At 42.4% G+C, this 26,461-nt stretch overlaps 1 protein-coding gene across 6 annotated transcripts in view; it reads right to left on the bottom strand.

Annotated features, from left to right (window-relative positions):
* The window catches only part of NEO1 (neogenin 1), a 235,935-nt gene that overhangs the window by 2,710 nt on the left and 206,764 nt on the right, over positions 1 to 26,461 (bottom strand). For 3 of the 6 annotated variants that reach the window (XM_025472233.3, XM_025472234.3, XM_025472232.3), the window contains exons 20-28: positions 25,529 to 25,723; positions 24,822 to 24,854; positions 21,151 to 21,219; positions 16,963 to 17,110; positions 10,576 to 10,814; positions 9,897 to 9,989; positions 6,297 to 6,455; positions 2,095 to 2,358; positions 118 to 254 (exon numbers count right to left, since the gene is read on the bottom strand). In XM_025472233.3, the coding sequence (XP_025328018.1) occupies positions 118 to 254; positions 2,095 to 2,358; positions 6,297 to 6,455; positions 9,897 to 9,989; positions 10,576 to 10,814; positions 16,963 to 17,110; positions 21,151 to 21,219; positions 24,822 to 24,854; positions 25,529 to 25,723 (1,337 nt within the window). The remainder of the gene's footprint in view (positions 1 to 117; positions 255 to 2,094; positions 2,359 to 6,296; positions 6,456 to 9,896; positions 9,990 to 10,575; positions 10,815 to 16,962; positions 17,111 to 21,150; positions 21,220 to 24,821; positions 24,855 to 25,528; positions 25,724 to 26,461) is intronic. The other 3 variants (XM_025472235.3, XM_025472236.3, XM_025472237.3) reach the window with 2 other exon arrangements.

Genomic DNA, 26,461 nt, shown 5'->3' with positions numbered 1-26,461 from the left:
GAGTGCATCTGTTTCACACCTCTGGGCCAGCACAGAAGACCAGCGTGACCAGTACACTCCCCGCCCGTGACACATACACCCAGACATCCTGGCTGGGCTGATGGCCCAGGAACTTACACTCTCGGAGTCCTCCAACATCCTTGTGGTCTCCTGCACTTCAGGGGCACTGGGAACCACCACTGGCATAGGAGGCCGGCTCCTTCCTAAAGTCCCAATGGAGGCAGTCTTCACCGAGTGAATGTGATGGTTCAGAGCTGAAGGGGAAAGGGCACCATTAGGTGTATGGCTGAGCCGGCTTCCCGAGACCTCATGACGGCAGCTAAGGTCCAAATGCTGCTTTAGGGTGAGGGATGCACCCAGGCCCAGTGCACAGGTCCTGCTCTGAAAAGGCACTGCACTAGACAGAAGGAGGGAGACCGTGGGGCATCTCAAGGCCAGAGAAAGTATTCCATTTGGCTTTAGAAAACTACTCTGCCTCGATTACACGTCCCTCAAGTATTATTTGTGGCAAAATGGAAAGTATGTATAAAGTACTTATGCTAAATCCCACAGTACGGTGGCTGTCGGAAGCTTAAGGCATTTGTGACAGGTTGGGTTACAAGCGGACTGTGGCTTTTGTCATGAAACACCAATGTTAGTCCAAAGAAAGACTGACTGACAAACCAGGTGTTCAGACTTGAGCATCTGGTGGACCTTTTCTAGAAAGTAAAGTAAGCGAAACAGTTCAAGAAAAACAATGGACAGTATTTGTGGCCAATGATAAAATTTATGTTTCAAGTGAAAATTAGAATCTTGAGAAACTTGTATCTGCCACCATGAGCTTGAGAGCCTCCCGATACTTGGGGACTGTGGTGATATTAATAAATGTATTTTCAGATATTGTATAATGAAATCCATCAAGATTTAAGGATTTGTGTAACCTATTGAACCAATATTTTCCAAATGACCAATGTGTGATGTTGGGTATCATGCATTCAAAGTGTAAGATTAGATGGATTTTAATGGAACAGAGGACAAGCAGTTCATGGATATGGTTGTGTTACATTACAAAACCTTTAAGAAAAACAAAAAAACAAAAAAACAAAAACAAACAAAAAAAAACCAAAACCTTTAAGAAACTACAACTTCTTGTGTTTTGCTATAGTATCAAAAAAGAATATCCAGTTATCTGAAAAGGTTACAAAAATACTCTTCCCTTTTCAACTTCATACCTGTGAGGCCACAGTTTTCTTCTTACATTTCAGCCAAAATAACATATTGTAACAGAATGAATGCAGGAGCAAGTATGAGAATCCAGCTCCTTTCTACTAAGCCAGACACTACAGGGATGTGCGAAAATACAAGACAATGTCACACTTTTCTCTATTTTTGTTTTGAAAAGTTATTTTTCATAAAAAATGTTATTTATCTTAACATGACAGATTTATTGCCATTTTTAAGTGAGTTAATAGTTTAAAATGTTCTCTGTTTTAATTTCTAATATACTAAATATTGATAAATACAGCCCACATAAAGAAAAGCTCTTTCATGGTCTCAATAGCTTTTAAAAGTATAAAGAGGTCCTGAGACCAAAAAAGCTAGAAAACCACTGACTTGCTCTAAAACAAACCATCATAACAGATGCGGTAAGTCGGGAAAAGCATGCCTTTCAGGTCAAGGGACTTTCCTGGGCCATGTGAACTTGACGGATTTCCGTCCCATCTGAAGGGCCCCTTAACTTGCATGTCTTGTCCTCCCCGATCCTTCTCTAGCTTGTAGGAACCCTGTAGAGTGAGGCATTTCTGGGAACTAAGTGGACTAGATCTGCTGCCTACACCCTCAGCCACCGGATTTTATCACCAAGAATTCTGCACCCAAAACACAACTCAAAAAATCAGCCCTCACTCCCCACCAAATTATTTTCTAGGTTCATATGCGTTCCCCGAGGAGGGGAGCCCACATACTCCCCGAGAGGGACAATGACTCCCAGCTACCCTGAACTGCTAGGATAAGCTTGAAGACATTTGCTTTGTTATTTTCAAAGAAGAGGTCACTTTTGCCATAAGCCAGAGCCAGAGGGCCCTCCGGGGGGGGGGGGGTGCTGTCCTCACTCACCTTGCTGGGATAGTAAAGGTGTGCTTGGCAACGCGGGGTCGTAGGTGGGAGGACCTGGGGGCGGGATTGCCGGCACAGCAAAGCTCTTCAGTGGGTGGGAAGGGCGAACGTGGGCTGTAGGAAGACTCTGGCCTGAATCTTCCTCTTGGGAGCTGGCCAAGTAAGAGGAACTGGTAGCACCTTCGGGATCCTGGTGGTCAGTGCAGCATGTCTGAGACGAGGAGGCTGGCATGGTGTCAGTGCTGGGGGTATTCCGGACGGATTCTACAGCGGGAGAGTCTGAATGTTAGCATTTCTTCTGCTGTTACATTGTACGCACAGACAGGGTTCTGGCTCCTTCTAAGGGCCCCTGAGACCAGCTCAACGAGCACTCAGGCTCAGTGCCGGTCCAAGGGAACGTGGGTGAGCACCACGGCCAAGGCTAGGTGAAAATGGACTAATCTAGAGAATCCCAAACAACTGTCAACCAGCTGCTGGGCTGAAATATTCTCGCCTACGCAGCTAAGTGGCCACAATTTTACTAAGTTCTCCTCACTACCCCCTGTGGAGTACACATAAAGGTTTCTGAGACTGCTTTCTATTAAGATGTAAGTAAGTATAAAAGCAGATTTACATCACTCGTTGGCTGTGATGTCACAGATGACAGGTGCAGCTACTACGGCTGGCTGGGCACCGGCCAAGTACCCGACCTGCCCACGAGGCCTGGTGGCTACTGCAGGCCCCGCATGCCCTCTGGGGACTGTGCACAGCCGCACCAGAGCAACAGCCCCGCAGCTCAAGTGAGACCTGGACAGTCAAGCGGTCTAGAGGTCACTGGCTTTAAGAGCAAGCCATACGAAGAGTGTTTGGGTCCAGAGAAAAAAATAGGGGTACATCAGCCTGGAGAAGGGGAAGACTAAGGAAGAACAGGACAATCTCAAAATATGTGAAGAGGGGTCAGAGTTGTTCCAGAAGGCAGCACGGTGGGATTGAAAGAACACTGGCTTTGGAGTCAGATAAAGCTGGACTGTGATGCTGGCATACTAGCTGGGTGAACCTGGCAGTCACTGAATCTCTCTGAGTTTGTTTCTTCACCTATAAAACAGGGAGAACAAGGTAATTCAGTGAGGATTAACTGAGATGTACGAACCGTGAACACAGGACCTGGATAACTGATAAGGTTCTTTTCTTTGTGAAGTACGGAGGGCTCAGTCTGAGCCAGTGCTATGCGCCTGCCTGATCCTCACTAGCTCGCTCTCTCCTCATGCAACTGAGAGGGCGCTGGGCGGTCCGGCAGTGCCCAGGACACACTCAGAACGGCCAGGGCAGGAATCCCAATCCTGCACCCTGACTCCCAAGCCCTATGCTCTGAACTGCCACACTATACTGCCCTTCCATTTCCAACACCACCTGTGCCCTGACCCTGCAGGGGCAGAAGTAGCACCAAGACCCAGGTACACCGCATGAGGAAGCCCTTTCAATCGGTGGGAGCTGGTGCAGGCCAACCACCCTATCCTGAGGAGGGGCCTGGAGACGGCAGCTCAGGGCAAAGAGGCTGTACCAGGTAGCCAGAAGGAAGGCCTCCCTGACTCCTAGAGTCCTCAACATTAAAAAGGAAAATAAGCTCTTTGAAGTAGTAATGCACGAGCAGTCTGTAGAAATTCAACTTCTTTCCCTGCCTTTGTCACTGAGGCATCATTGAATCTACTCCTTTGGGCTCTCAAGAGACAAGCCATGCCAGTCATGAGTGCTACCCCCTTAGCTTAAAGATCTTAGGTCTCAGGGGTGAGGGACTCACACACTTTCCCCAGTGTTGAAAGCCTGGCTGTGATAACCCTACTAGGCCTAGGTCACCTCTCACCCTCTCAAGAGGTGCACTGAGGACCTCGTTTCTTGTGCTTAAGCCAGTCATAGCCACAGCTGGGGAGCTGCTGGTCCTACTCCATGTGATCCTGGGCTGGCGGGAAGCTGGTTAGGGAGGGTAGCAGGGGGTAGGAGAGAGAACTCAGACTCTAGCCTGGACCAGGTCAGCGTGTATTGGCAGATGGGTCAGGTCAGCTCTGGGCACACAGGCCTACCTTGGCTGCTTCAAATGCCTTAGTCTGACATATAAGCTTCTGCGGGACAGTGGGAAATGTAAAAAGGAGAATAGGGTCGCCCTACATGAGCCAGGGCCCTGGCCTGCTGCCACATACAGGGCCACCTTGCTGCATAACTGCAGAGGACACTGGGCACAATATATTCCTGGTGAAGGGTGTGTCTTGAGAGCGTGCAACATTGCTGGACCACAAGGAAAACGATGCTGCAATTGGAATTTCTGCTTTGGTGAGGGGCCTACCCCCTTCCTGACCGACTTACCTCTCAGGGTCTAAGACACACAACGTTCACACTGACCACGGGCCTGGACGAATGGAAAGCGCTCTCACTATGTCGAGTGGTGGTGACACGGTAAATGCTCTCTAGAGCAAGGACTGCCCTGGCCGAGTCCTAGACATGCTTAGCCCACATGTACAGGGCTGCTGGCAGCACTGAGCTCCAGAGACAAAGGAGAATATAATAGTGAGAGGATCCGGATCATTTCTAGACACGTGCTCTGTTTCAAATCAGTCTTCAGGGATTTCCCTGTCATCTGTTTACCTTCTGGTCATTAAAGTGAGGAACCCTGTAATGATGTAGATCATTACTTTTTCCTCTCTTCACTGTCTGTCTAAGTTTGTACAGAAAGGACCTTTTAGCAGCACTAGACCACCTGGACCAGGGCTGGGTGGGGGCTGCCCTGCTCCTTGCAAACCTTCAACCCCCTCCTGGACAAAAGGAAGGACGAGAGGGGCTAATCTGAATGGAAAGAGCCTGCTGTGCACTGAAGCAGGCCCAAATCCAAGCAGGTGGGATTCTTTTGCCTTACAGATAGAGAATCAGAGTCAGGACACAGGAATTGCTTTCTGAGAGCAGATTTGGAAGGCTGCCTCCTGGTCCCTGTTCCATCTGAGACTATGCCTGTGAGGCAGAGTTTGGTTGTCCAGACAGACACCAGTAGACTGTCTTGTCCTAAGGCAGGGGCCCCAAACCTGGATCTGGAGGGAGAGAGCAGGAAGGCCAATTTTAGACATGAGTTTAAGTGGCGTTCTCTAAACCAAGTAAAGGTCTGCGAGAGGTGACTTTGGGAGTCAGCAGGCATTCCTTAATAAAGCTTTGATCTTCACTTGATGTTCTGGGTAGGTTTCAAACTGGTCAAGACTTAAAGGAGAGGGGGAATGTTATTGCCAACCCAAACTTCTGGCATGAGGTTCTGAGGTGCTTTTTAAAATGGAATTCACTTGAAATTCCCATATTTTCCCGAATGACCAAAATTTAATTCTACTAGTAATGTCATAACTGTTAATAGACAAGTTTCAAATGATGGAAAAAAGAACATATGGTACAGATGAGAAGTTACTAGATTTGCACCTCAACACTGAGAGGATGGAAGTTAACTTTCATTTAATGAGCAACAACAGTATTTGTTCCATTTACCGTCTCCTCACCTTCACTATTTTCTCTTTAAAACACTTTGATAACACTATTTCTTAAGATTTCCAAACTGGGACATGTTTGGTAATATATTTCTTTAAATGCACCGCATATTTTTAGGCTCATTTCCTATCTGCTTTTTAGAGATGATTCATGCCTCTTTGGCCCCTTCTAATGTCAATACTCCGCTGGGTGGCCTGAGGCTTTCAATGTGGCTACTGGTGCCACTGGCCCTGCTGCCCCTGGATGCACTTCTTACTTTGGGCCACAATATATATATATAGAAAGATCTCATATGAGAATTGTCTCATGGCTTCCCTACAGATCTTCAGGGTAACTAAGGCAAAGGCTACATCTAGTGTCTGAAAATCATCCAGAATGAGTTTTCCTTTCAGATTAGAAGACTGAAAAATAAACAAACTGAAAATACGACTGAATCAAGATGCAACTTGATGAAACAGGACATGATTATGTGATCAGAGTTATTGTGTTTTTACTAAGAGGACATCTTGTATTGAGGACTTACCAACTTAGGGAGAAAAAAAGACGGGGTGAATTTTACAGAAATACATTTGAGTCGGTAACAGAAATGTTATGATACATAAACAACACGGAAAAATTCCAAATCCTTCTAAGCAGGGCAAGTCCTTCCCCATTTTGGCTTGCCAACTCTTGGAATGCTTTCCATCTGGGGCTCGAGCCTCATCTCTCACCTGTGGAATTGGCCCTGTCTGAAAGGGACAGGGATGTGCCAACGGGCCACGGGCTGCCCGGGTGGTAGAGATGACTGCGAGCTGGAGAAGCGAGGCTGCTGGAGTGGAAATGATGGTGAGGGTTATCGAGGGGATGGATGGGATGGGCACTAATCACAGCTGTGGATGAACACAAGACAGAGAAGTGCTTAACATGCTTGCACAGACACACACAAGTCACAGTTCAAGAGCAAAGCCACCCCTGCCCCTCCCATGCAGTACAACCATTTCCTTGGCTTCTAGGTGGCAGCTGGCTGGATGCGAACAATCAGCCATGGATGTTACATTTCTTTCTTTCTTTCTTTTTTTTTTTTTTTTAAATCAACACGCTCCTATGCATACGTACACACATAAAAAAACCTCTAAGGAATATGTACTAAAATGTTACTGGGATTATCTTGTGGGGAAGTGTGGTCAGGAGTTAAAAAAATTTCTTTTGGTTTATCTGTATTTTCCAATTCTTCTACAATAAGTATGGATTACACGATATATTACAAATATCCATTTGAATATGTCACAAAATATAAATCCACAGGCAAACAAATGATGGTTAGGTTTCTATTATTTTTTCTCCTGCTAAAAAAGTAGAAGTTTCTTTTCCTTTGAGTATATTCCTAATATGTTCTGTTTTTTCTTATTGTTGAATGAGGCATGTGATAGGTATTTAGGCTGAATGGATGAGTAGCTGTTTAATCAGTTTTCATATCTTAAAAGGAACTCAAACAGAACTGAACTCCAGTCTAGTATGAAAGCATGAAACACAGGCCCATGGCACCATCTCTTACTGCTTCTAGTCTGGGAGCTCAGCCACATTCATTCACATTTTAAAATATAAATGGATCTTTCCTAATTGCCTCCTTCCTTCCCACAATGGTTAAGGAATTAAATTTGCTGTATTTTGCTAACAAATCCAAATTTCCACACAGATATTCCATATACAACTTTCTATGAAGACAAAACACTTCTTTAATGAGGCTTCATTATCAATCCTAAAGATGCAAACAAACAAAATCAGAAGCCCGGTTGGGGAATAAGCTTCTCTTAGGTACTCCCTTAGAGTAGTTGTAGAAACAGAATGTTTAAAACCAACATGGACAGCTCTAAACCCCTCTAATAGGCAAAGAGGTGGGGCTGACTAGGAACACAGGGGATCTTTTTTGTCCTCTAAGCCAAGAACTTCACAAACCGTGATAAAACTTAATTAGCCTTTGGAGTCTATTAAATGTCTCTGTCACCAAGGATCTCCCTAGATCTCTGTGGGGCTACTCAACATTACTCTGGTGAAGAAAAAATCCTAGTCAACAAAATAGACACTTTTATTCTCCAGTTATTTCCTAACCTGGCCTCCTGTCAGACAAGCAGATGGCACAACCAACCAAGGACCCTGGAGTGTCCTTCTTTTCCTTAAGGCCTGGGCAACAAAACAGGGGCTTTCCCTGCTCTCAGAGACCAGAAGGCTCAGGTGGTCCTTTGGAATAAAACTTGGAAAAGCGGGCAGAGGAGGTTTCAGGGGAGTCTGGGGATCAGCATCTCCTTTAGGGGAAGAGAAGTGGTTTTTAGAAGCGGGGAGCTTCAGCATCAGTGTTTTCCAGAATTAAATCCAGGGCAGAAGAAGCCTCCTGACTTTTACCTAGGAAGTACAACCTGAAAAGCCTTCTAAGTATGTAGGACTCTGACACAGAAAAACAAAATTGACTTTCTCTTTTTAAAGGCATTTCCAGTCTTTCCAAATTGGGTAAATAAAAAAGAAGACAACGTGAAAGTGCCTGCTTAGAACATGGCTGGCAATCGGTGGCTGTCAGCTGCCTGGGGTCCTGGCACTTCTGAGCAAGGCCTTTTACAAGGTTGACTGAACCTCAGCCCAATGTTGGCAAGCTCTCCCCAGCAGTGCTCATCTGAAGGCCGGGTAGGTGAATAGTGGGACAGACTCCAGGGAACCCCAACTTGAGAAAAAGGTGGAGCCACGTGGGGAAAAGGGGATCTCAAAACCTGAAGGTCACAAGTGTACCAGAGTACCTGGTTTCAGATTCTTGAATTAAAGATTCCACTCACTCTCTTAAATACTGAGGCACAAATTAAATAATATTGTATATTTATGTGTACTCCCCATCCCCAAAAAAAGAAAAAGAGAAAAAAAATAACTGATACCATCTGGTACAACATATCTTTTCTCCTTAACATTTAAAAATAAGCCAGTTCAAGTAAAAACTAAAATCTTGTACAAAACAAACAGTCAAGCTACCATCTTGCTATACATCAAAGGCAACTGGAATGGATTTACTCTTTTCAGTCAATGTCTGTAGCCCTGGGACCCTAGCCAGGGTACCTCTTATGAGAAGAAAACCATGTTTTTCCCTTTTAAGCTTCTGGGGTCAGGTCCTTTTTTCATCACAGTCCCTACTTTGTGCAGAAATAACCTAGTAATGAATTAGCCCTTTCTCTTTCAAAGCTGACTTTCAGAATCTAATGCCCACATGTCTGTGCACAGTGTGTGAGACATTGTGCGCGTGCATTTACACACTTGGGCGTTTCACCAGTTTCCAAGTATAAGGAGCCATGGCTCACTTCTTTGTGTGTAGGCTACCTGTGATCATTTCAATCTCTCTCACTTGTCGAAAGAGAGGTGGCTGAGAGTTCTTGAAATAGGCTATCTTAAATGAATAAAAAATTCAAAAGCTCATTTAGGTTAAACTGAAAAGTGATCTAGTGGATGCTTTCAGGATTTGAATCTAGGTATCTGTGTTCGGCTTACTGGGCACCTGTTCAGCTTACAGTAAATAGTTCTGGTATAAAACTTAAAAAACTTGCTATTAGTAGGCAGGTGGCCTTTTCACCCTAGGAGGGCACACAGGGGACCTGCACCTGAAAGCTCCACTGTGCTAGGTAGTCTGATGGCTTCCCTACCTTGAAAACAGTGACAAGAGAGAAGACACAGTAGTTTGAAAAAAAAAAAAGAATTTGTTTGTTCTATTGTTTTTTTGGTTTCCAATCATGATATTTAACTTACTTTAAATTTCAAATATGATTAAAGGAGGCCAGGTAGCTTTTATGCTTATCAAAGTGAGGCATGATCAGATAAGGTAGGAAAATTTTCTTTTAAAAACTCCATTCTATAAGCTTAAAATTCTCTAAAATATAAAGTCCACCAATTAAAAATAATGACAGATGCCCATCAACACTGAATGTGTATCAGGAAGTCTAAGGAATACTGTGACATCCTGAGCTCCAGCCTGGAAGGATGCTTCTCCATCCCTACTGTGGAGATGCTATGCACACTGTTAGGGGGACTGGTTACTTCTCTGTTAAATACTGTGCCTCAGTATTTAACCCTGGGAGACTAGGGTAGTTGGCTTTTTAGCTTGTTTATCTGAAGAATAATAATCTCAAGAATAATGTTAACTGCAGAATATGAAAGTGTTTGGTATTTCTTGCTCAAGGTGCCAAGGCTCTGGTAGGTCAGCTTTTATGTCAGGATCAAGTAAAGTAAAAGAGATCATTCATAGTGGTTCCCCAGAATGACTGGGTAGATTGGCAGCACAGGGGAAATAACTTTTAACTTACGCTGGGGTGGCTGGGAGTCAAAGGGCATCATCATTTTTGGTCTCATTCCCCGCCTTCCAGCCAGTGTAGACATGCTGTCCTCTGATTCATGCCCTAGACATCAAACATGGAGGTTAGTTATAAGCATGTGCCCTAGGCCACTAAGCAGCCTCAGAAGTAAAACATTTCCAGTGGAGGGTTCAGGACTCACAAACAATATAATGGGATAAGGTGTTTCTGCAGGAAGTGAAAAAAGAGGAAAATGGTCAGTAGCATATTACAGGAGTAGGTGCAGTTGACACAATGCTGCCTACCATGCTTCAGTGTGGTGTCTGTGAGTAAGAGCATCCAAACCAAGAACATTCTGAACAGCACAATGAGAGGTAGACTCCAAATGAAGGGATAAGATAAACAGAGGCGTAGGCTCGGCTGACTCAAATGCTTCAGTTATCAAGTTGGTGACACATGAGAAGACACCTAACATATCTAGAAGGCTGTCTCATCTGGGTACAGAACCTCTCCCCTATAATAAGCTTTTTTTCCCCCAAGCTATCTATTTTTATCAGATGTTGACCAAATTCCACAATACACAATTCTTTAAACCTAACCTCATATAGGAATCACTAAATTCAGGCGACTGTAGGAAATGGAAAATGATTTAAATGGAAATAGTTTCCCCACATCTGGGGACAACCTGCACCTCTATATGAATTCCGCCTTTGATGGATGTTGCTGTCCATGGAATTGTCAACTGGTGTGATATCTTGAGAGTTACGAGGAATTGGAGTATCAGTCATGATGGGGTTTGGGTCTGGAGACTTATCGATGGGTTTCAGCTCCAGTCTCTCATGATGGATCCAGAGGTCAGGGGGTTTGACATCTTTGGAGTTCCCTTTGTACTTGTGGGAGCCATTCACTGATTTGCAAGCAGCTCGTTTCCTAGGCACAAATTTAAGAGGGTGTTTTTTTAAAGTAATTCTTTGGAACTTATTTATGAAAAGGCTTGAATAATTAAAACTGCCCTCTGAGAGATGCTTCAAGCAAAGGCAGAAACTACAAACACACAAACAACAAGACAACAGAAAACAGGGGCAAGAAGTTTACTGGGAACAGTAAATGTATCTCTGCTTTGTCCCCACATATTTAAAGATACATATAAGGACATATTCAACTACTTGCCTGTGCCTACTTTTTAAAATTATTATTATCAACACACTAGACAGCATTCTAAAGCAGGTTTCTCCTCAAGTTCCAATCAACAGAGAGAATGTCAATTAGAAATATAACAATGGGGGATCCCTGGGTGGCGCAGCGGTTTGGCGCCTGCCTTTGGCCCAGGGCGCGATCCTGGAGACCCGGGATCGAATCCCACGTCGGGCTCCCGGTGCATGGAGCCTGCTTCTCCTTCTGCCTATGTCTCTGCCTCTCTCTCTCTCTCTCTCTCTCTCTGTGTGACTATCATAAATAAATAAAAATTAAAAAAAAAAAAAAAAAAAGAAATATAACAATGGAACAGAGGCAGAATTTGTGGCTTATACAAGAGGAAGGGAACAACATTTCAGGTAACCCGTACCAGGACTACCAAATGGGTAAAGTCAAGAATGCAGACAACAGCGTCTACTTGTTTATGCCTTAATTTCTTCATTCACTCACTCAACACTCACTCGCCCACTCAATAAGCATTTATTAGGTATCCAATGAATATTGGTCAATCCCTATACTGGAATGCTGTGCCCTCAGCATTCTCATCAGGTGAGAAAGACAGATGTTCAACTCATTATTTTAAAATATTTTGAGCTTAATGAAATGCCAAGTGTCATAGTTATCTCTTAATAGCTGGCATACAGTGGATAGGACAAACCTGGAGAAAGAGGTGACACTGAAGTTAAGACTTAAAGGGGGAAGGGTGGAAGATGCTTTCCAGATTAAATCAGCTTATATCAAAGCCCTGAAGCAGAGCACAACAGCCTGTATATCAGAGGGACTGTAAGAAGTTCTGAGTGGTTGAAGCACAGTGATTCATATGGAGAATGATACGAAATGCTGGAAAGGTAGCCCAGATCATAAAGGGTTTTTAGAGATATGTCAAGAGTTTAACTTCCCTCTATGAGTAATGAGAAATCATTACATGATTCTAAGCAGGAGAGTAAGGAAATAAATTCTGAGTTAAAAATTTATATCAACTGTGGTATGAAGAAGGGATTTATGGGGGTAGGGGACAGAACGGGAGACCAGCTAGGATGCTACTGCAACAGTCTTAGCCATGACTGATGGTGCTCTAGGACCGTGGAATGGAGAGAAGAGGCAGATTTGACAGTTATTCAGGAGGCAGCAATGATAAGACTTGGTGAATAAATGATGTAGGGTGGGGTGGGAGTAAAGAAGTAAGAGGAGCAGATGATGATGACAGGGTTTGAAGCTAAGCCATTTCCTAACACTGGAATCAATGAGGTAGAAGCAGGCTTGACAGAAAAGATTATAAATTCTGTCTTGAATCTGTTGAGTACCTTTGAGACATTCGAGTGGAAATGCGAAGAGACAACTGGGCGTGCAACTCTGAGACTCAGAAGAGAGGCCTTGGCTAGAAATAGAAATACAGAGTAACTGGAATGAAGATAGTAAATGAAGCCATGGGAGCAGATATTACTGGGGGAGAGTACAGAGGGAGAAGTAAGTCTAGGACCAGGTCCTGAGGAAGGTTTGATAGCTAGGTAGATAGGAGGAGCTGTGAAAACGTACAATCATGACATACAGGAGAAGATAATGTTTCGAGAAGGAAGGAGTAGTTGAGTTAAATATTGTTGAGAGATTAAGACAAGGACTAAAAAATGTCTGCTGGCTTTAACAATATGGAGGTCCTCAGCAAAACCAATTTTGGTAAAGTGCCAGGAGCAGAATCCAGATTGACAAGAACTGAAGTGTGAGTACAATGAAGGAACGGACGAGTGTATACAGTAATCAAGAAATTCTGTAGCAAAGGGAAAGACAGGCTTATAAACAGCTAGTGGTAAGGACAAGGCAGCAGAGTAAGGGTTATAATTGTAATTTCTTAAGATGAAAGAGGTTTGAGCACACTTAACTGCTAAAGGGACAAAGCCAAGAGAGTGAAAGGTTACCTGTGCTGGAGAGGTGGTAACAGCAAGTATAAGGTCTTAGAAAGATGAGAGCCACCAAGATCCAGAGGTTAAATGGAGAGCTGGCTTCAGGTGGGAGGAAGTACACTGAAGAAGGTGTTGGACTGCACGGTGGCACCGGAGGTAGTTCTCACCTGCTGAGGGTGAGGTAGCTAATAAGGAATATGTTGAGAAGCAATGAGGGGCTAGGCCCTAAATGCTGTCAAGCTTGAGGTTGTGAGTATATAAACAGCTACAAGTAAAGTGGGAGGTACTTCAGATATCAGAGAGGAAGAAAAGTAAGAAGAAAAGCTCACATGTATTTTTTGGTGGTTTACGAACACCGGAAAAGATGGTCATTGGGAGCTGGGGAGGGAAAGCCCCATGAAGACTCGATAAAATTCTTTTAAGCAAAAGGATCCAAATCTTTTGCAGATTTGCAGATTCAAATACAAATAAAGATATCAAGATTTCTGAACCTAGATATAAAGCCAAGTTCATAAGAGCAGATAAATTTGAAATGCCAAACAAAGAAGCTTGCGGAGGGACGCCTGAGCGGCTCAGTGGTTGAACATCTGACTTTGGCTCAGGGCATGATCCCAGGGTCTTGGGATCGAGTCTCACATGAGGCTCCAGGTAGGGAGCCTGCTTCTCCCTCTGCCTATGTCTCTGCCTCTCTCTGTGTCTCTCACGAATAAATAAGATCTTTCAACAAAAAACACAACAAAGAAGCTTGCAGAAAAGTTCTAGAGTAGAAATAACATCATCTCTGATGCTTTTAAGAGAAACAATTTTCCATAATCAAAAGGAGACAGGGAGAGGTGTAAGAGGCAGAGATCAGGACGTTTATAAAAGGAGCCCCCGTTCCCTCAGAAAAGAGATGCAATGCAAGCTACAGAAAGCTATTTTGTGGTAGGCCAAAGAAATATTAAAAACCTAACATAACCTATACAAGGGGACACAGAACCATCACCAGCAGCAGTAAAAAGGTAGCCTGTACTTGTTCTCTGAATTGAAAACAAACACACTTATTGTTATTAAACACATGCATCTTGCCTTGGGCAGGGGAATTCTGAGGGATAATCACAAACACTGACATGAACTTGTCTTTCTCTTTTATGGAGCAATATCTCCATCTTATGATTTTCTAGGATCCTGCTATTAAAGTCATTTTATTGCCCATAATGTGTTTTTTGCTATTAGGGGTAACTCGGCAATCTTTTTATTTTTGGTATCTGTCTCTTTGTCGAGATACTATATGTGAGTTGAAAGTGGTCTAGGTCAGGGATTCTCTCAAGTTGAGGAGCGTAGGCTGTTATTAAGCAGTATTATAACTGAATTACCTCACTATCTGCTCTAGACAATGACCACAACTCTCAACATCCCAGAGGAGTTCAGGGGGAGCAGCCATTTAATCTGATATGCCAATTATAAATGAGCCTTTCTAATTTACTAAAGCGGTATATCTCCCCACTGACCCCCAACCTGACCCTGCCAGTCCTAAACTTTTTTTTTTTTTAAGATTTAAAAATGTATTTTAGAGAGAGTGCATGAGCAGAGGGTGGTGGTGGTGGGGGGTGTGAGGGAAGAGCAGAGGAAAGGGGAATGAGAAACTCAGACTCTGCACTGACCATGGAGCATGACGTGGGGGTCTATCTCACAACCCTGAGATCTTGACCTGAGTTGAAACTAAGAGCTCAACCATCTGAGCTACCCAGGCACCCCTTGAAAAATATTCTTAAATTTAGATGTAAATAAGAGGTCTGTAGTTTTCTTTCATTTCAGGTGGCATTTGTACCTGAAATGAAAAAGCCTTTAAGTATACCCAGCAACTCCTGTGCATCTGGTTCACCATGTGCACGCACAAACAGTACTCCAAAGCAGCTACCAGCAAGGCTGGACACAGTCCACTTCCCTCTCCACGTCTATCCTCTACTTGGCTCTGTGACTTGAGAGGTTGAGTTAAATGAACTCGATCTGCTTTACTTGGCAACCCTGCTCCTGGCTTCCAATGGATTTGGCCAACCGAAGACACAGCCAAGAGACTGGAGTGTAGGAGGTGTTTTTATCCTGTCCTTTCCCTGCTGGACTAGAGGTTGGCAGAGGCGACATTTCTACTACCACACCTAGCTCCTGTTAGGAAGCCCTCTCCTACTGCTTCAGACCTCTGAACAGGGCTCTCTTCAGAAAGACCTCACGCCCTTTCAGGCCTAAGGGTGACAGTGGCCTATCACTGCTGCTGGGCCTTGAACATCTCTGCATTGTCTCCTAAGCCTACCAATGACTCTGTAAATGGTCCCTTTATTAAACTTCCTTTCACCCCTTTTGAGTGTGCTTCCTTTTTCCTGCCAGAACACTCATATACATTTAATAAGAAGAACTATTCTGCATTTCCCTTCAAAATATTTAAAACATCACTTTTCATGTATAGTTAATCCTTGAACAACATGGGACTAAATGGGGGGGGGTGTCCACTTACATGCAGACTTTTAAAAAAAGCTTTTATTTAAATTCCAGTTAGTTAGCATACAGTGTAATATTAGTTTCAGTTGTACAATATAGTGATTCGACATTCCCATACAACAGCCAATGCTCATCACAAGTGCCCTCCTTCATTCCCATCACCTATTTCATCCCTTCCCCACCCACCTCCCCTCTGGTAACCACCAGTTTGTTCTTTATAGTTGAATCTGTTTCTTGGTTGGCCTTTCTCCCCCCCCCACCCTTTTAAACTTGTTTTACTTCTTAAATTCCACACAAGTGAAAATTATATGGTTGTCTTTCTCTGACTTATTTCACTTAGCACACTACGCTCTAGCTCCATTCACATAGTTGCAAATGGCAAGATTTCCCTTTTTTATGGCTGAGTAATAGGTCATTGTATATATAAATACCACATCTTCCTTTTTTCCCTTCATTTCTAGGGTTAGGGTTAGGGTTAGGGTTAGGGTCAGCATGAGGGTATGTACCTAAGATCCTGCAATTCAGAGACCTCTCCAGAAGGTTAGGTGTAGGGTCAGGGTTTAGGATTTGGGTGAGTGTATGTGTCTGATATCCTACAGTTCAGAGACCTCTTCAGAGAATAAAACCCCAGACTTCTTGGGTAAGAAGAGACATGGCAGCCATCTACTGGGCTGAGGTAAGGAAGAGATTTGGGTTTCTAAATACTCTATAAATAGATATTCAATTGTCTCTTCGGTTTTTATCTTTACCTTTATATCCATTTTCAGAAATATCACCAATTCTTAAATATTTGGGGTCTTCTCCAGAACAACTAGGGTGCTTCTCAGCTTTTCTTACCATGTGTTCAGAAACCCACTTTTCACATCTAGGATTAGGGTTAGGGCCAGGGTAAAGGTATGTGTTTAGTAGCCACGTGTGGACTATTTTTTGATACAGTATAGTACTGTAAATGTATTTTCCTTATGATTTCCTTAATCCTTTTCTTTTTTCTAGCTTTCTTTTTTGTGAGAATACAGTATATAATATATAACATACAAAATAGGTGTTAATCAACACTCTATGTTATCAGTGAGGCTTTCTGTCAATAGTAGGCTATTGGTAGTTAAATTTTGGGGGTATTAAAATTTATTTATTTATTTTTTTAAATTTTTATTTATTTATGATAGTCACAGAGAGAGAGAGAGAGAGAGAGAGAGGCAGAGACACAGGCAGAGGGAGAAGCAGGCTCCATGCACCGGGAGCCCGACGTGGGATTCGATCCCGGGTCTCCAGGATCACGCCTTGGGCCAAAGGCAGGCGCTAAACCGCTGCGCCACCCAGGGATCCCGGTACTAAAATTTATATACAGATTATTGATTGTGTTGGGGGGGGGTCAGTACCGCACCCCCCACATTGTTCAAGGATAAATTATATTCTATGTTTTAGCTCTTTGTACAAATCTAAATACAGAAGTCACATAGAAGCGAAAGAATACATAGCAAAAATCATGGGTTACATTTGGGGCTCCTTACTTTTTCTGGTGAGAAGTGGTGCGCCTGGTGCAAAAGACAGCAATGACCACAACCACCACAATGGTGACAACGCCAACAGAAACAATGATGACCAGCAGCATGCTACTGTCCAGGGGAGAGGTGGGGCTTCCATGCGGGCTGTTACTACCTGTACAGGGAGAACCAGTACATTTGTTAGTGTTAGAGAATTCCAAAAATGCACACACTCAGAGTATGGAAACTTCATGGAGCTTTTTTGTAATACACTCATCACCTTGTATACAAGTGTTCGTGTAATTTAGAGAGCCAGGTTTCTGCACTGTGTACAGTTCTTAACAGTGCCTTGCACAAACCTGGAGTTCAATAACAGCTTCTCAAATTATACTAAACATTTTACTCAAAGAAAGGGCCTGCCCCCTGGTGTTTTATGTTACATTATGCATAAATTTGTCTTATAAAACACCAATTGTAAATCATTTAGTTTTCTGACTTTCAAAAGCATTTAAAAAATATATAGTCACAACAAGCTTAAGTTTTTTCCCCACATATAGATGTCTGAATGTCTGAGATCACACACACACACACACACACACACACACACAATACAGTCTGCTTTTATAAATATAGTCTTTGCAAAGTTAATTCTCTTATTCAGTTTCAGGAAAAAATAAGTCTGTACATGTGGATTAATTTGAAAAGTATTTACTGAGTAGTTAAGTGCCAGACATTGTTCTAGGTACTAAGGATGCAACAGTGAACAACAAAGATGTAGCTTCTGGGATGGGGGCAGAAAAATAAACGAGTAAGAAATTATTAGTAATAAGAGCCATAAAAAAATAAAATGAGGGGATATGACACAGTGACTGGGTGGCTATTTTAGATTGAGTGGTTGGAAAAAGCTTCTCTGAGGAAATGGCATTTGAGCTCAGATTTGAATGACAAGGAAGGTCCCACCATACAAAGATCTGGAGGAAGAATATTTAAGAGAGGGAACAGCTTGTGGAAGGATCCTAAGGCAGGAATGAGCTTAGGAATGAGCTTCAAGGAAGAGAAAGGCAGTCAGTGTTGCTCAAGAAGAAAAGTGCAGAGTTAGAGGGAAGCAAGTGAGCAGAAAAAAGACAGACATGTGTGTCCAGAGGCTAGATCATTTAAGCCCTTGAGGAAGTTTAGCTTTTCTTCTTTTTTCTTCCAGTTATTATTTCCCCATTGCAAACAGGAGGAGGACCAAGCTTTGTATTAAGGCCTTTTATAATCTACCTCTATTCTGTTTTTTTTTTTTTTAAGAGTTTATTTATTCATGACAGACACAGAGATAGAGAGAGGCAGAGACACAGGCAGAGGGAGAAGCAGGCTCCACGCAGGGAGCCTGACATGGGACTCGATCCCGGGTCTCCAGGATCACACCCCGGGGCCAACGTGGTGCTCAGCCGCTTGGCCACCCGGGCTGCCCTAATCTACCTCTATCCTAATTCTTGCTCTTCTACTTTCTGAAACACACTTTTTTTTTTTTTTTTGCTTCCCACCTCATTACAAAAGTTACACATACTTACTACTTACATTAGACAATATGGGAAATCCCACCACACAGCTCTGACTACCACAGGCATCTGGTATCTTTCCTTCCAGTTATTCTCTCTCTCCTATGTAACAGAGCTGTACAAAACAGATAAGCTTACCAAGTAATGAGGGTTTAGTTTCTAGAAGTGCTTAAGAAGAATCATTCTACCAGTCTGGGAGACTGTGGAAGAAATTCCTAACATGAAGATATGGTTTGGGAATCTGTGTTTTAAAAAAGTTCCTAAAGTGATTCCCAAATATAACCTTGGTTCATAACCTTACAATCTAATTCAAACTATACTTATTGACACTGCATTAGCGGACCTTCCAACTTTTGATTGTATGATTTTTATAGACTACATCTAAGCACAGTGCTAAATCTGGGATGATTCCGGAAGGCTTAAGAGCTTATTCTTCTCCATCTGGTTCAATCATTTTTATTCCTCATTTCTGAGAAAAAGGTAAGCAGACAGACAAAGTTGTACATATTGATCTTTAATAAATAACATTTTTATATTTTGTCAAGACTACAGAACTAGGGACCAATAAAATTAGACTATATTGGGGCTTTACACAGAACTTCTATTAATAGCAATGCTGAGTTCCTGGGTAGGGTATGTGGTGGGGCAGGTACTGCAAATCAGAGGCTGGAAGCTGGGGTGCAGAGGCTAGCAGAGGAGGTGGTGGCAGTTGTTGCTTGTATTCAGCAGAGGTAAATTCCCATCTAACTGCATTTGACTTCTAACTTCTTTTAAATTAAAATTTCTTTTTTTTCTTTTTATTTTTTAAAAGATTTTATTTATTAATGAGAGATACAGAGAGAGAGAGAGAGAGAGAGAGAGAGAGAGGCAAAGACACAGGCAGAGGGAGAAGCAGGCTCCATGCAGGGAACCCGATGCGGGACTTGACCCCAGGACTCCAGGATTACACCCTGGGCCGAAGGCGGCGCTAAACCGCTGAGCCACCTGGGCTGCCCTTGACTTCTAACTTCTGAGAGGACCAAAGGCTCCCATGGAAGAGTGATTAAGAGCTGCCAAGGGAGCATGTTCTGCCAAGGACATTTATGATAGACCATTTCTAAAACTTCATCTGGACGATGGCAACAGCTTCTTAACCACTCTCTCGGACTTCATAATCTGAGCCCCCAACTCCCTCTTCATTCACTAGAGTAGGAACTCTTAGTACTCAATAAATGGAAGTCACAATTTACTCATGGTACAAGGTACCTTATGTGTGTTATGTACAGGATGAAGCTCACATATTTTTTTTTAAAATATTTTATTTATTTACGAGAGAGAGAGAGAGGCAGGCAGAGACACAGGCAGAGGGAGAAGCAGGCTCCACGCAAGGAGTCCAATGTGGGACTCGATCCCGGGACTCCAGGATCACGCCTTGACCTGAAGGCAGATGCTCAACCGCTGAGCCACCCAGGCGTCCCAGAAGCTCACATTTTGTAGCACTGGTACCTGAGCTTTTGGCAAGCTGGTTCTGACCTACCACCTCATCTTTTTCCTGTCTCCTGACAGTGTGATCCCTGGAGAGAACCGGCTGTTTTGCTGCCATGCTTTTGCACGTGCTGTTAGTGCTTCCTGAAATGTCCAACCCCCTGACATTTAGCCATCTTCCACGCATCCCTTCATATCTGGGTCAGACATCACCTCTATGAAGCTTTTCCCTTTTCTCTGTTGGCTGGTTTGCTACTCCTTTTGCTCCCATAGCTTGTTACACAGAACCAGAACCTTTAAAAACGTGTGAATGAATGAATGTATGTATGAAAGAAAAGACAAGGAAACAGTTGTGTTTCTCATGGCCTTGAATATTCTACTGTGGACAGCATGTAAGTACAATACACACACCTCCCAGGAAGAAAAGTGCAGAATCCTGGAAATCAGCCTAGGACTCAGATTCCCACATCTGGTACAGAACCCCAGGCTTTTCAGGCTGTGTGTGATGATGGAAAAGTCATAATCAGGAGTCAGAAGATCTAGATTTTGGTTGTAGGACTTCCATAATTAATGGGTGGATCCAGGTACATTACTTCACTGGGTCTTTTAGTGCATAAAATGGGACTATCTGTTCTCCCCATTTCACTGTGTTAGAAGGACTAAATGTAATTTCAGGTGTGAAAGTAACTTACGAACAACAAAGTTCTATAGAGAAGAAGGTGCCATCATTTAAGTAATAACAAGGCACCAGCTCTTAGGCTGGCTAGGAGAGTGGAAGAATTTTTTAGAATTCCTAAATTAAAAACACTGGGATAAGCAGTGTGGGGAGAAATTCATGATTCTGAAGCATTTCTTTGGCTTGCTCTAGGGGATGGATAATCTCATTAGAGAGTTTATTTTTGAAAGCAAGACTCTAATTCTTTTCTAGAGGCAGGCAGTGGGCAAAAGGAAACTCATTTGTTTAGAATTAATCTTATTTTAAGTTGGGTATATGGGGAGACCATTTTATTTATGGATCCTATAATGAAAGGATGTGCAGTAATTCAGCAAACTGTTGCCAGAAAATGCCTAAAGCTAATACTACTAAATAGAAAGAAATAGGTAATGTGCTACAACCCACCACAAAGTAGCTACAAAGACATTTTGGGATTCAAGCAGAACCATGTCATGCCCACCATGGGCCAAAAAGCCATAAGAAAGGCTTTACCACTCATTGGAGGTTTGTAGTCAGATCCCAGGTCTGGCAGCCGGCTTCCTTTTCCCGCAGACCCTGAGGCTGGAGAAGAAAAGAAATCATGTCAGTAATGACCCAAGCCATTGCTGTGACGAGTCCACTTCATAGCTAGTGAGTGTTTTCTACAAAAAAATATTTTCCGTCTACTCTGACCATGAGAAAATGAAGTAGCACATAAACAAGAGAGGACAGAATAGGCTGTGCAAAGCAAACATATGTATAGCTTTCTACGCAATGAGGCATCTGAAAGGCTGACACCCTTGGTCCATGGCTGTAGCTAGCATGTAACTAGACTGCCACTTGCTGTTCATAAGGTGGGAACACACCCATTTCTCTTGCCCAAGAAACGGCTCCTGCAAACTGCACAGGGTGCTCATGGCAAAAGTAGCTTCTCCCAGAAAAGGAACCAAGGGACCAGTTAGGTTGACTTCTGCATTACAAAAGTGCACTTTTCCAAAGGACCTGGCCATGATGATCTCCTAGTAGGTGTCAGTACTGTTTGGATATTTTCTTTTTTCTTTTTCTTTTTTTTTTATTTATTTATGATAGTCACACACAGAGAGAGAGAGGCAGAGACACAGGCAGAGGGAGAAGCAGGCTCCATGCACCGGGAGCCCGACGTGGGATTCGATCCCGGGTCTCCAGGATCGCGCCCTGGGCCAAAGGCAGGCGCCAAACCGCTGTGCCACCCAGGGATCCCTTTTTTTTTTTTTTTGGAAGGTGGATATTTTCCTCAACTTATAAAGGTGCCTTTTCCAATATAAAGATATCCTAAGTAGGAGCAGGAAGACACATGGAGTTCAAGTTGGGTTTTTGGTTCCTGTTCAGTTACCTGAATACCCAAGAATGGAAAAACAAAGTCTTCCCTTTTGTTGCTCACCTAGCACTCTCTCTCCTAATCCAACATCATAAAATATAATGAGCGAGGCTGCCGATCTTAGGCTTGGGACCACCTCACAAACAGACTTGATAAAACACAAAGACCAGTATTTTAGTCACTCATATTCTCCATCCTGAATTTTGTTCTTCATGATTATAGAAAAAAAGCTGCTTGGGTAAAGCAAATATAAGGAATCCTTTCCCAGTACAGCAAAGGTATTCATCAATCCAAGGTTTGGATTCCTCCCGAAGAAGTGTGAAAGAACTGCAAAGTCAAAGCTGCTCCTTGTGGTTAATATAGTACACTGCCTGCACCTGAATATTAGTCTATCACGTACTTGACTTCTGGCAAGTCATTTATTATTTCTGGGTTTCAGTTTCTTCATTGCAAAGCAGCAACGATAATGGTATCTACTTCACAAAATTGTACTGAGGATTAAATGGAGATTTGCTCCTATAAAATATTTTGAATCCTGCCTGACACATAGCAAATGTTAAACAAATATTAGCTACTATTATTACAAATAGAATAAAATCTTTAGGGAAGAATATAATCTTTCCCTTTGCAGAGGCACAGAGCATGAAACTTCAGAAAACACTCATAAATGAGTTATTTCTACAAATAAAGCTTGACCAGAAATGCATAAACTAGATGTTTCTATAAAACATTACAGCTAATGTCAAGTACTTCGATAAATTACCAGAGTCAGACTAAATGAAAAATTAAAATCTGAATGTTTCTGTATATAGTTCATTTAACAGAACAAATACAGAGATGAACACAATGATTTCTATGTTTCCAGAAGCTCAAAACTCCCAAAGTAATGGAAGTTGCTGGGTATTGGAAAGGGCATATTTAACTCACAGTCCCTGATCCCTTTTCTGTTGTCTATACTTGTTACTTCATCCCCTTACGTCCATGGTCATCATTCCTCGCAAATAAATGTACACACCATATGTTATGATTCCAGTAGTTCTTTTCACTATGATGAGGTCTAGTTGGAGGAGATGACGAAGCACTTGTAAGGGTCTTCAGATTTAAGTGTGCTTATTTTTCAGGGTAGCCCACATGTAAGCCCAACTATCCAGAGTATCATATTATATAAATAATTGCCAAAGAACATATTTTGCTAATAAACTGGTTGGTCTAATTCTTGTATTTCCCGGCATTTTTTCTAATGCTATAGGTTAAATATAACCTATAACCTATGAACAAGAAATTCCAAGGATTAACCAAACATCCAAAATTACTATGGGTAAAGAATTTTAAAGGCTGGAGGTGTGGTACAAAAAAGACCTGCACTCTGGCTAATCCAGCAAAGGCAGCGGCAGTGGGGGGGGGGGGGGTGGTAGTGAAGAGGGTGCAAGGGTAAGGGGGTAATGGGAGGACCATGAACACATTTATACTCTGTGCATACACAGTATAGTTATTTTTCTGTTCTCACACTTAAGTCAAAATGTCTACCAACGTTAGGGTGCCTCACACATACACGCAAGCATGTTTGCAGTTTCTCCAACATACAATAAAAGACTCACTGAGTACAAATACATTTCTAAAGCCCTTGAAACATGCAACCTCAAGTTCTGACTCTTCCTTGCCATTAACAAGATCCATAGAATTTTTCTTTCTTTTTTTAAAAAAGGTTTTATAAAGTAATCTCTATTCCCAATATGGGGCTCGAACTCACAACCCCAAGATCAAGAGTTGCATTCTCCACTGACTATGCCAGTCAGGAGCCCCAAGACTTTTATTTCTAAAAACTACTCTTTTTTTTTTTTTAAAGATTTTATTTATTTATTCATGAGAGAGACAGAGAGAGAGAGAGAGAGAAAGAGGCAGAGACACAGGCAGAAGGAGAAGCAGGCTCCATGCAGGGAGCCCGATGTGGGACTTGATCCCGGGTCTCCAGGATCTGCCCTGGGCCAAAGGCAAGCACTAAACCACCGAGCCACCCAGGGATCCCTAAAAACTACTCTTAAACCTTGAAAGCAACCATCAAATTTACTTTCATTGGTCTCAGTACAGAAAAGATACCAATGTTGGCTGACTCCCCAGAGATGAAAACCACAGTCAGTGATCTCTCCACCACAGCAATTACAGTGGAAAAACTATGTTGACAATTTCGAGAATGGTGACACTGAAGCCTCTGCTTCCTATGTTTCCAATTTAAATTGTTTCTCTCTTTTAAAATGAACAGATATATTTAAGGGAAGAAACAGAAAAAGAGCTCTGAATTAAGCTTATGGTAACAATAAATAGCACTACTTTTGTCACAGTCACACAATTCAAGAGGGTAAATCTGTAGATTCTTTGTGGGAGGAAGAAAATAAGGTATTTGCTGAATTTGACTACAACCGTTCATTTAGAGGAACTAATGCAATCCTACATGCTACAAATATGACAAGTTGGTATGCCTGTTCTCATCATAGTCCAAATATCTATCATCATTACAGAATTTCAGTATCTTAGTACAGAGGACAAACTGACCCACACTTACTGCCAATTTCCAATAGCTACAGAACCCCATTTATTCTACTTAGTTTTTCCTTGCCTATGTAGCTCCTAAGTAGATTCCCCAGCTTTTCAGATACCCCAAGTGCCACAAACATGGACTCAACTCCACTTTGGCCAATAAATAATATGGATTTTAACACACAGTACTGATTTTCAGAAAAAAATAAAAAAAGAAACAAAAACAACAATAAGCTAATAATAATAGGTCACAAGAGAGGGGAAAGGAGAGAGAGGCTGTCTACTGATTTACCTTGATCATTAGGCATTTTATCAGAGGAGTCCGCTAACAGGCCAAGCACAGGGGAAGAAAAAACAAGAGCAAGGATCACAAGCTTTGAAGATGGGACCAGTAGAATTTTTAAAGGAAAAAAATAAAACCCCACAAACTTCCAAACAAATTACAAATTGAGTCTTGCTTTCAGTACTAACAGAAAAGAAATCTGTAACATGGTTTCCACATTTCCACAGACTCAAGCCCCAACTAAATTTTATTCCTAGGCTCACTTCCTTCAGTATTTTATCTTCACTTTCTTATCTAGTGTTTTCTTCAAAGCTCCCCTGTTAGTGTCTTTTCTCTCTACAAAGTTCCATGAATAAGCCTTTCAGGTTAAGAGCCTGCATGTGTTGAAAGGGAATCATCCATCACAGTAACATGCTATTATTCTGAGAACCAAGAGAATCACATCTGATCTGACTGGTAAAAACTCTGAGATCACTGCAATTCGTCTGCCTTTGAACAGCCTTGTATGTGATACGGTTAGACCAGGAACCTAGGGAGCACTGATTTGGTGGTCAATGGGTGAGGGATCATTTTGAGATAAATGTTCACACTGTGGCTCATAAGCTCATCACCAGGGCTTCTTATATTCTTCATAGTCTCTATATCCTAAAGTGGTATGTACAAGCACTGCCCCACTAAAGAGACATATAATAAAACACTGTTTAGTGGAGTTTTACCTTTAGGTGTTCTGAATTGGACAGCTTCAGACATGGGCCCCATGCCCTTTGAGTTTCGAGCTTGGATTTTGAAGTAGTACGGTGTGTCAAGTGTTAACTCTTGTATCTGGTGAGTCAGCCTGTTTCCCACAACAGGCTCAATAACCCAGTCATGTATCTCTGCATTCACATCTGTACTATAATATATGATGTAACCTGTCCAAAGGAGGAAATGATAAAAGATATCTTATTCCTGCCTTTTCTTTTGGAATCAGAAAATCAATAAAGATATACATTATAGCATATACAAACAGAGAACCAGTTATTGATTAAGGACCAATGGTAAAATGCATTCAAAATGCTACACTGAACACCATATAAAGGAAACCACAATTTCAACAGTGTCAGGCTGTAAGTTATCATCTGTATCAGTAGCTGAGGCAATAAAAGTGGTTATGATAATAATATAGAGTTAGGAACTCTCAGAAGCGAAGAAATATAAGGAAAACAATCCAATCGCTTCAATGTCCTAATATCTGAATAATGTCCCTATCAACGATCTGCAATTAAAGCACTTTTGAAAACAGACACTTGATGGGATGAGCACGGGGTGTTATTCTATATGTCGGCAAATTGAACACCAATAAAAAATAAATTTATAAGAAAAAAAGAAAACAGACACTGGTCCAACATGCTCTTTTAGCTCCTGCCAATGTGATTTCCTAAGAGAAAATCTCCAGGGAGGTCTGGGAGATGTGGGTGGTACCTTTATTAAGGCTCTTCCAGACTTGAAGTGGGTCAAGTCACAGTGAAACATCACCTGATACTCCCACCAGGGGGCACTCAGTCTCCATGGTTGAGGCAAGAAGAGACAACCACAAGCCTACCTGATCCACACAGCGCAAAAACGCACTGCATCATTAACCGGTTTTTAAAGATAAAATGTAATCTAAG

Source organism: Canis lupus, chromosome 30 (genome assembly GCF_003254725.2).
Source record: "Canis lupus dingo isolate Sandy chromosome 30, ASM325472v2, whole genome shotgun sequence".
Taxonomy (NCBI): domain Eukaryota; kingdom Metazoa; phylum Chordata; class Mammalia; order Carnivora; family Canidae; genus Canis; species Canis lupus.
This window is presented reverse-complemented; position numbering and strand designations above follow the sequence as displayed.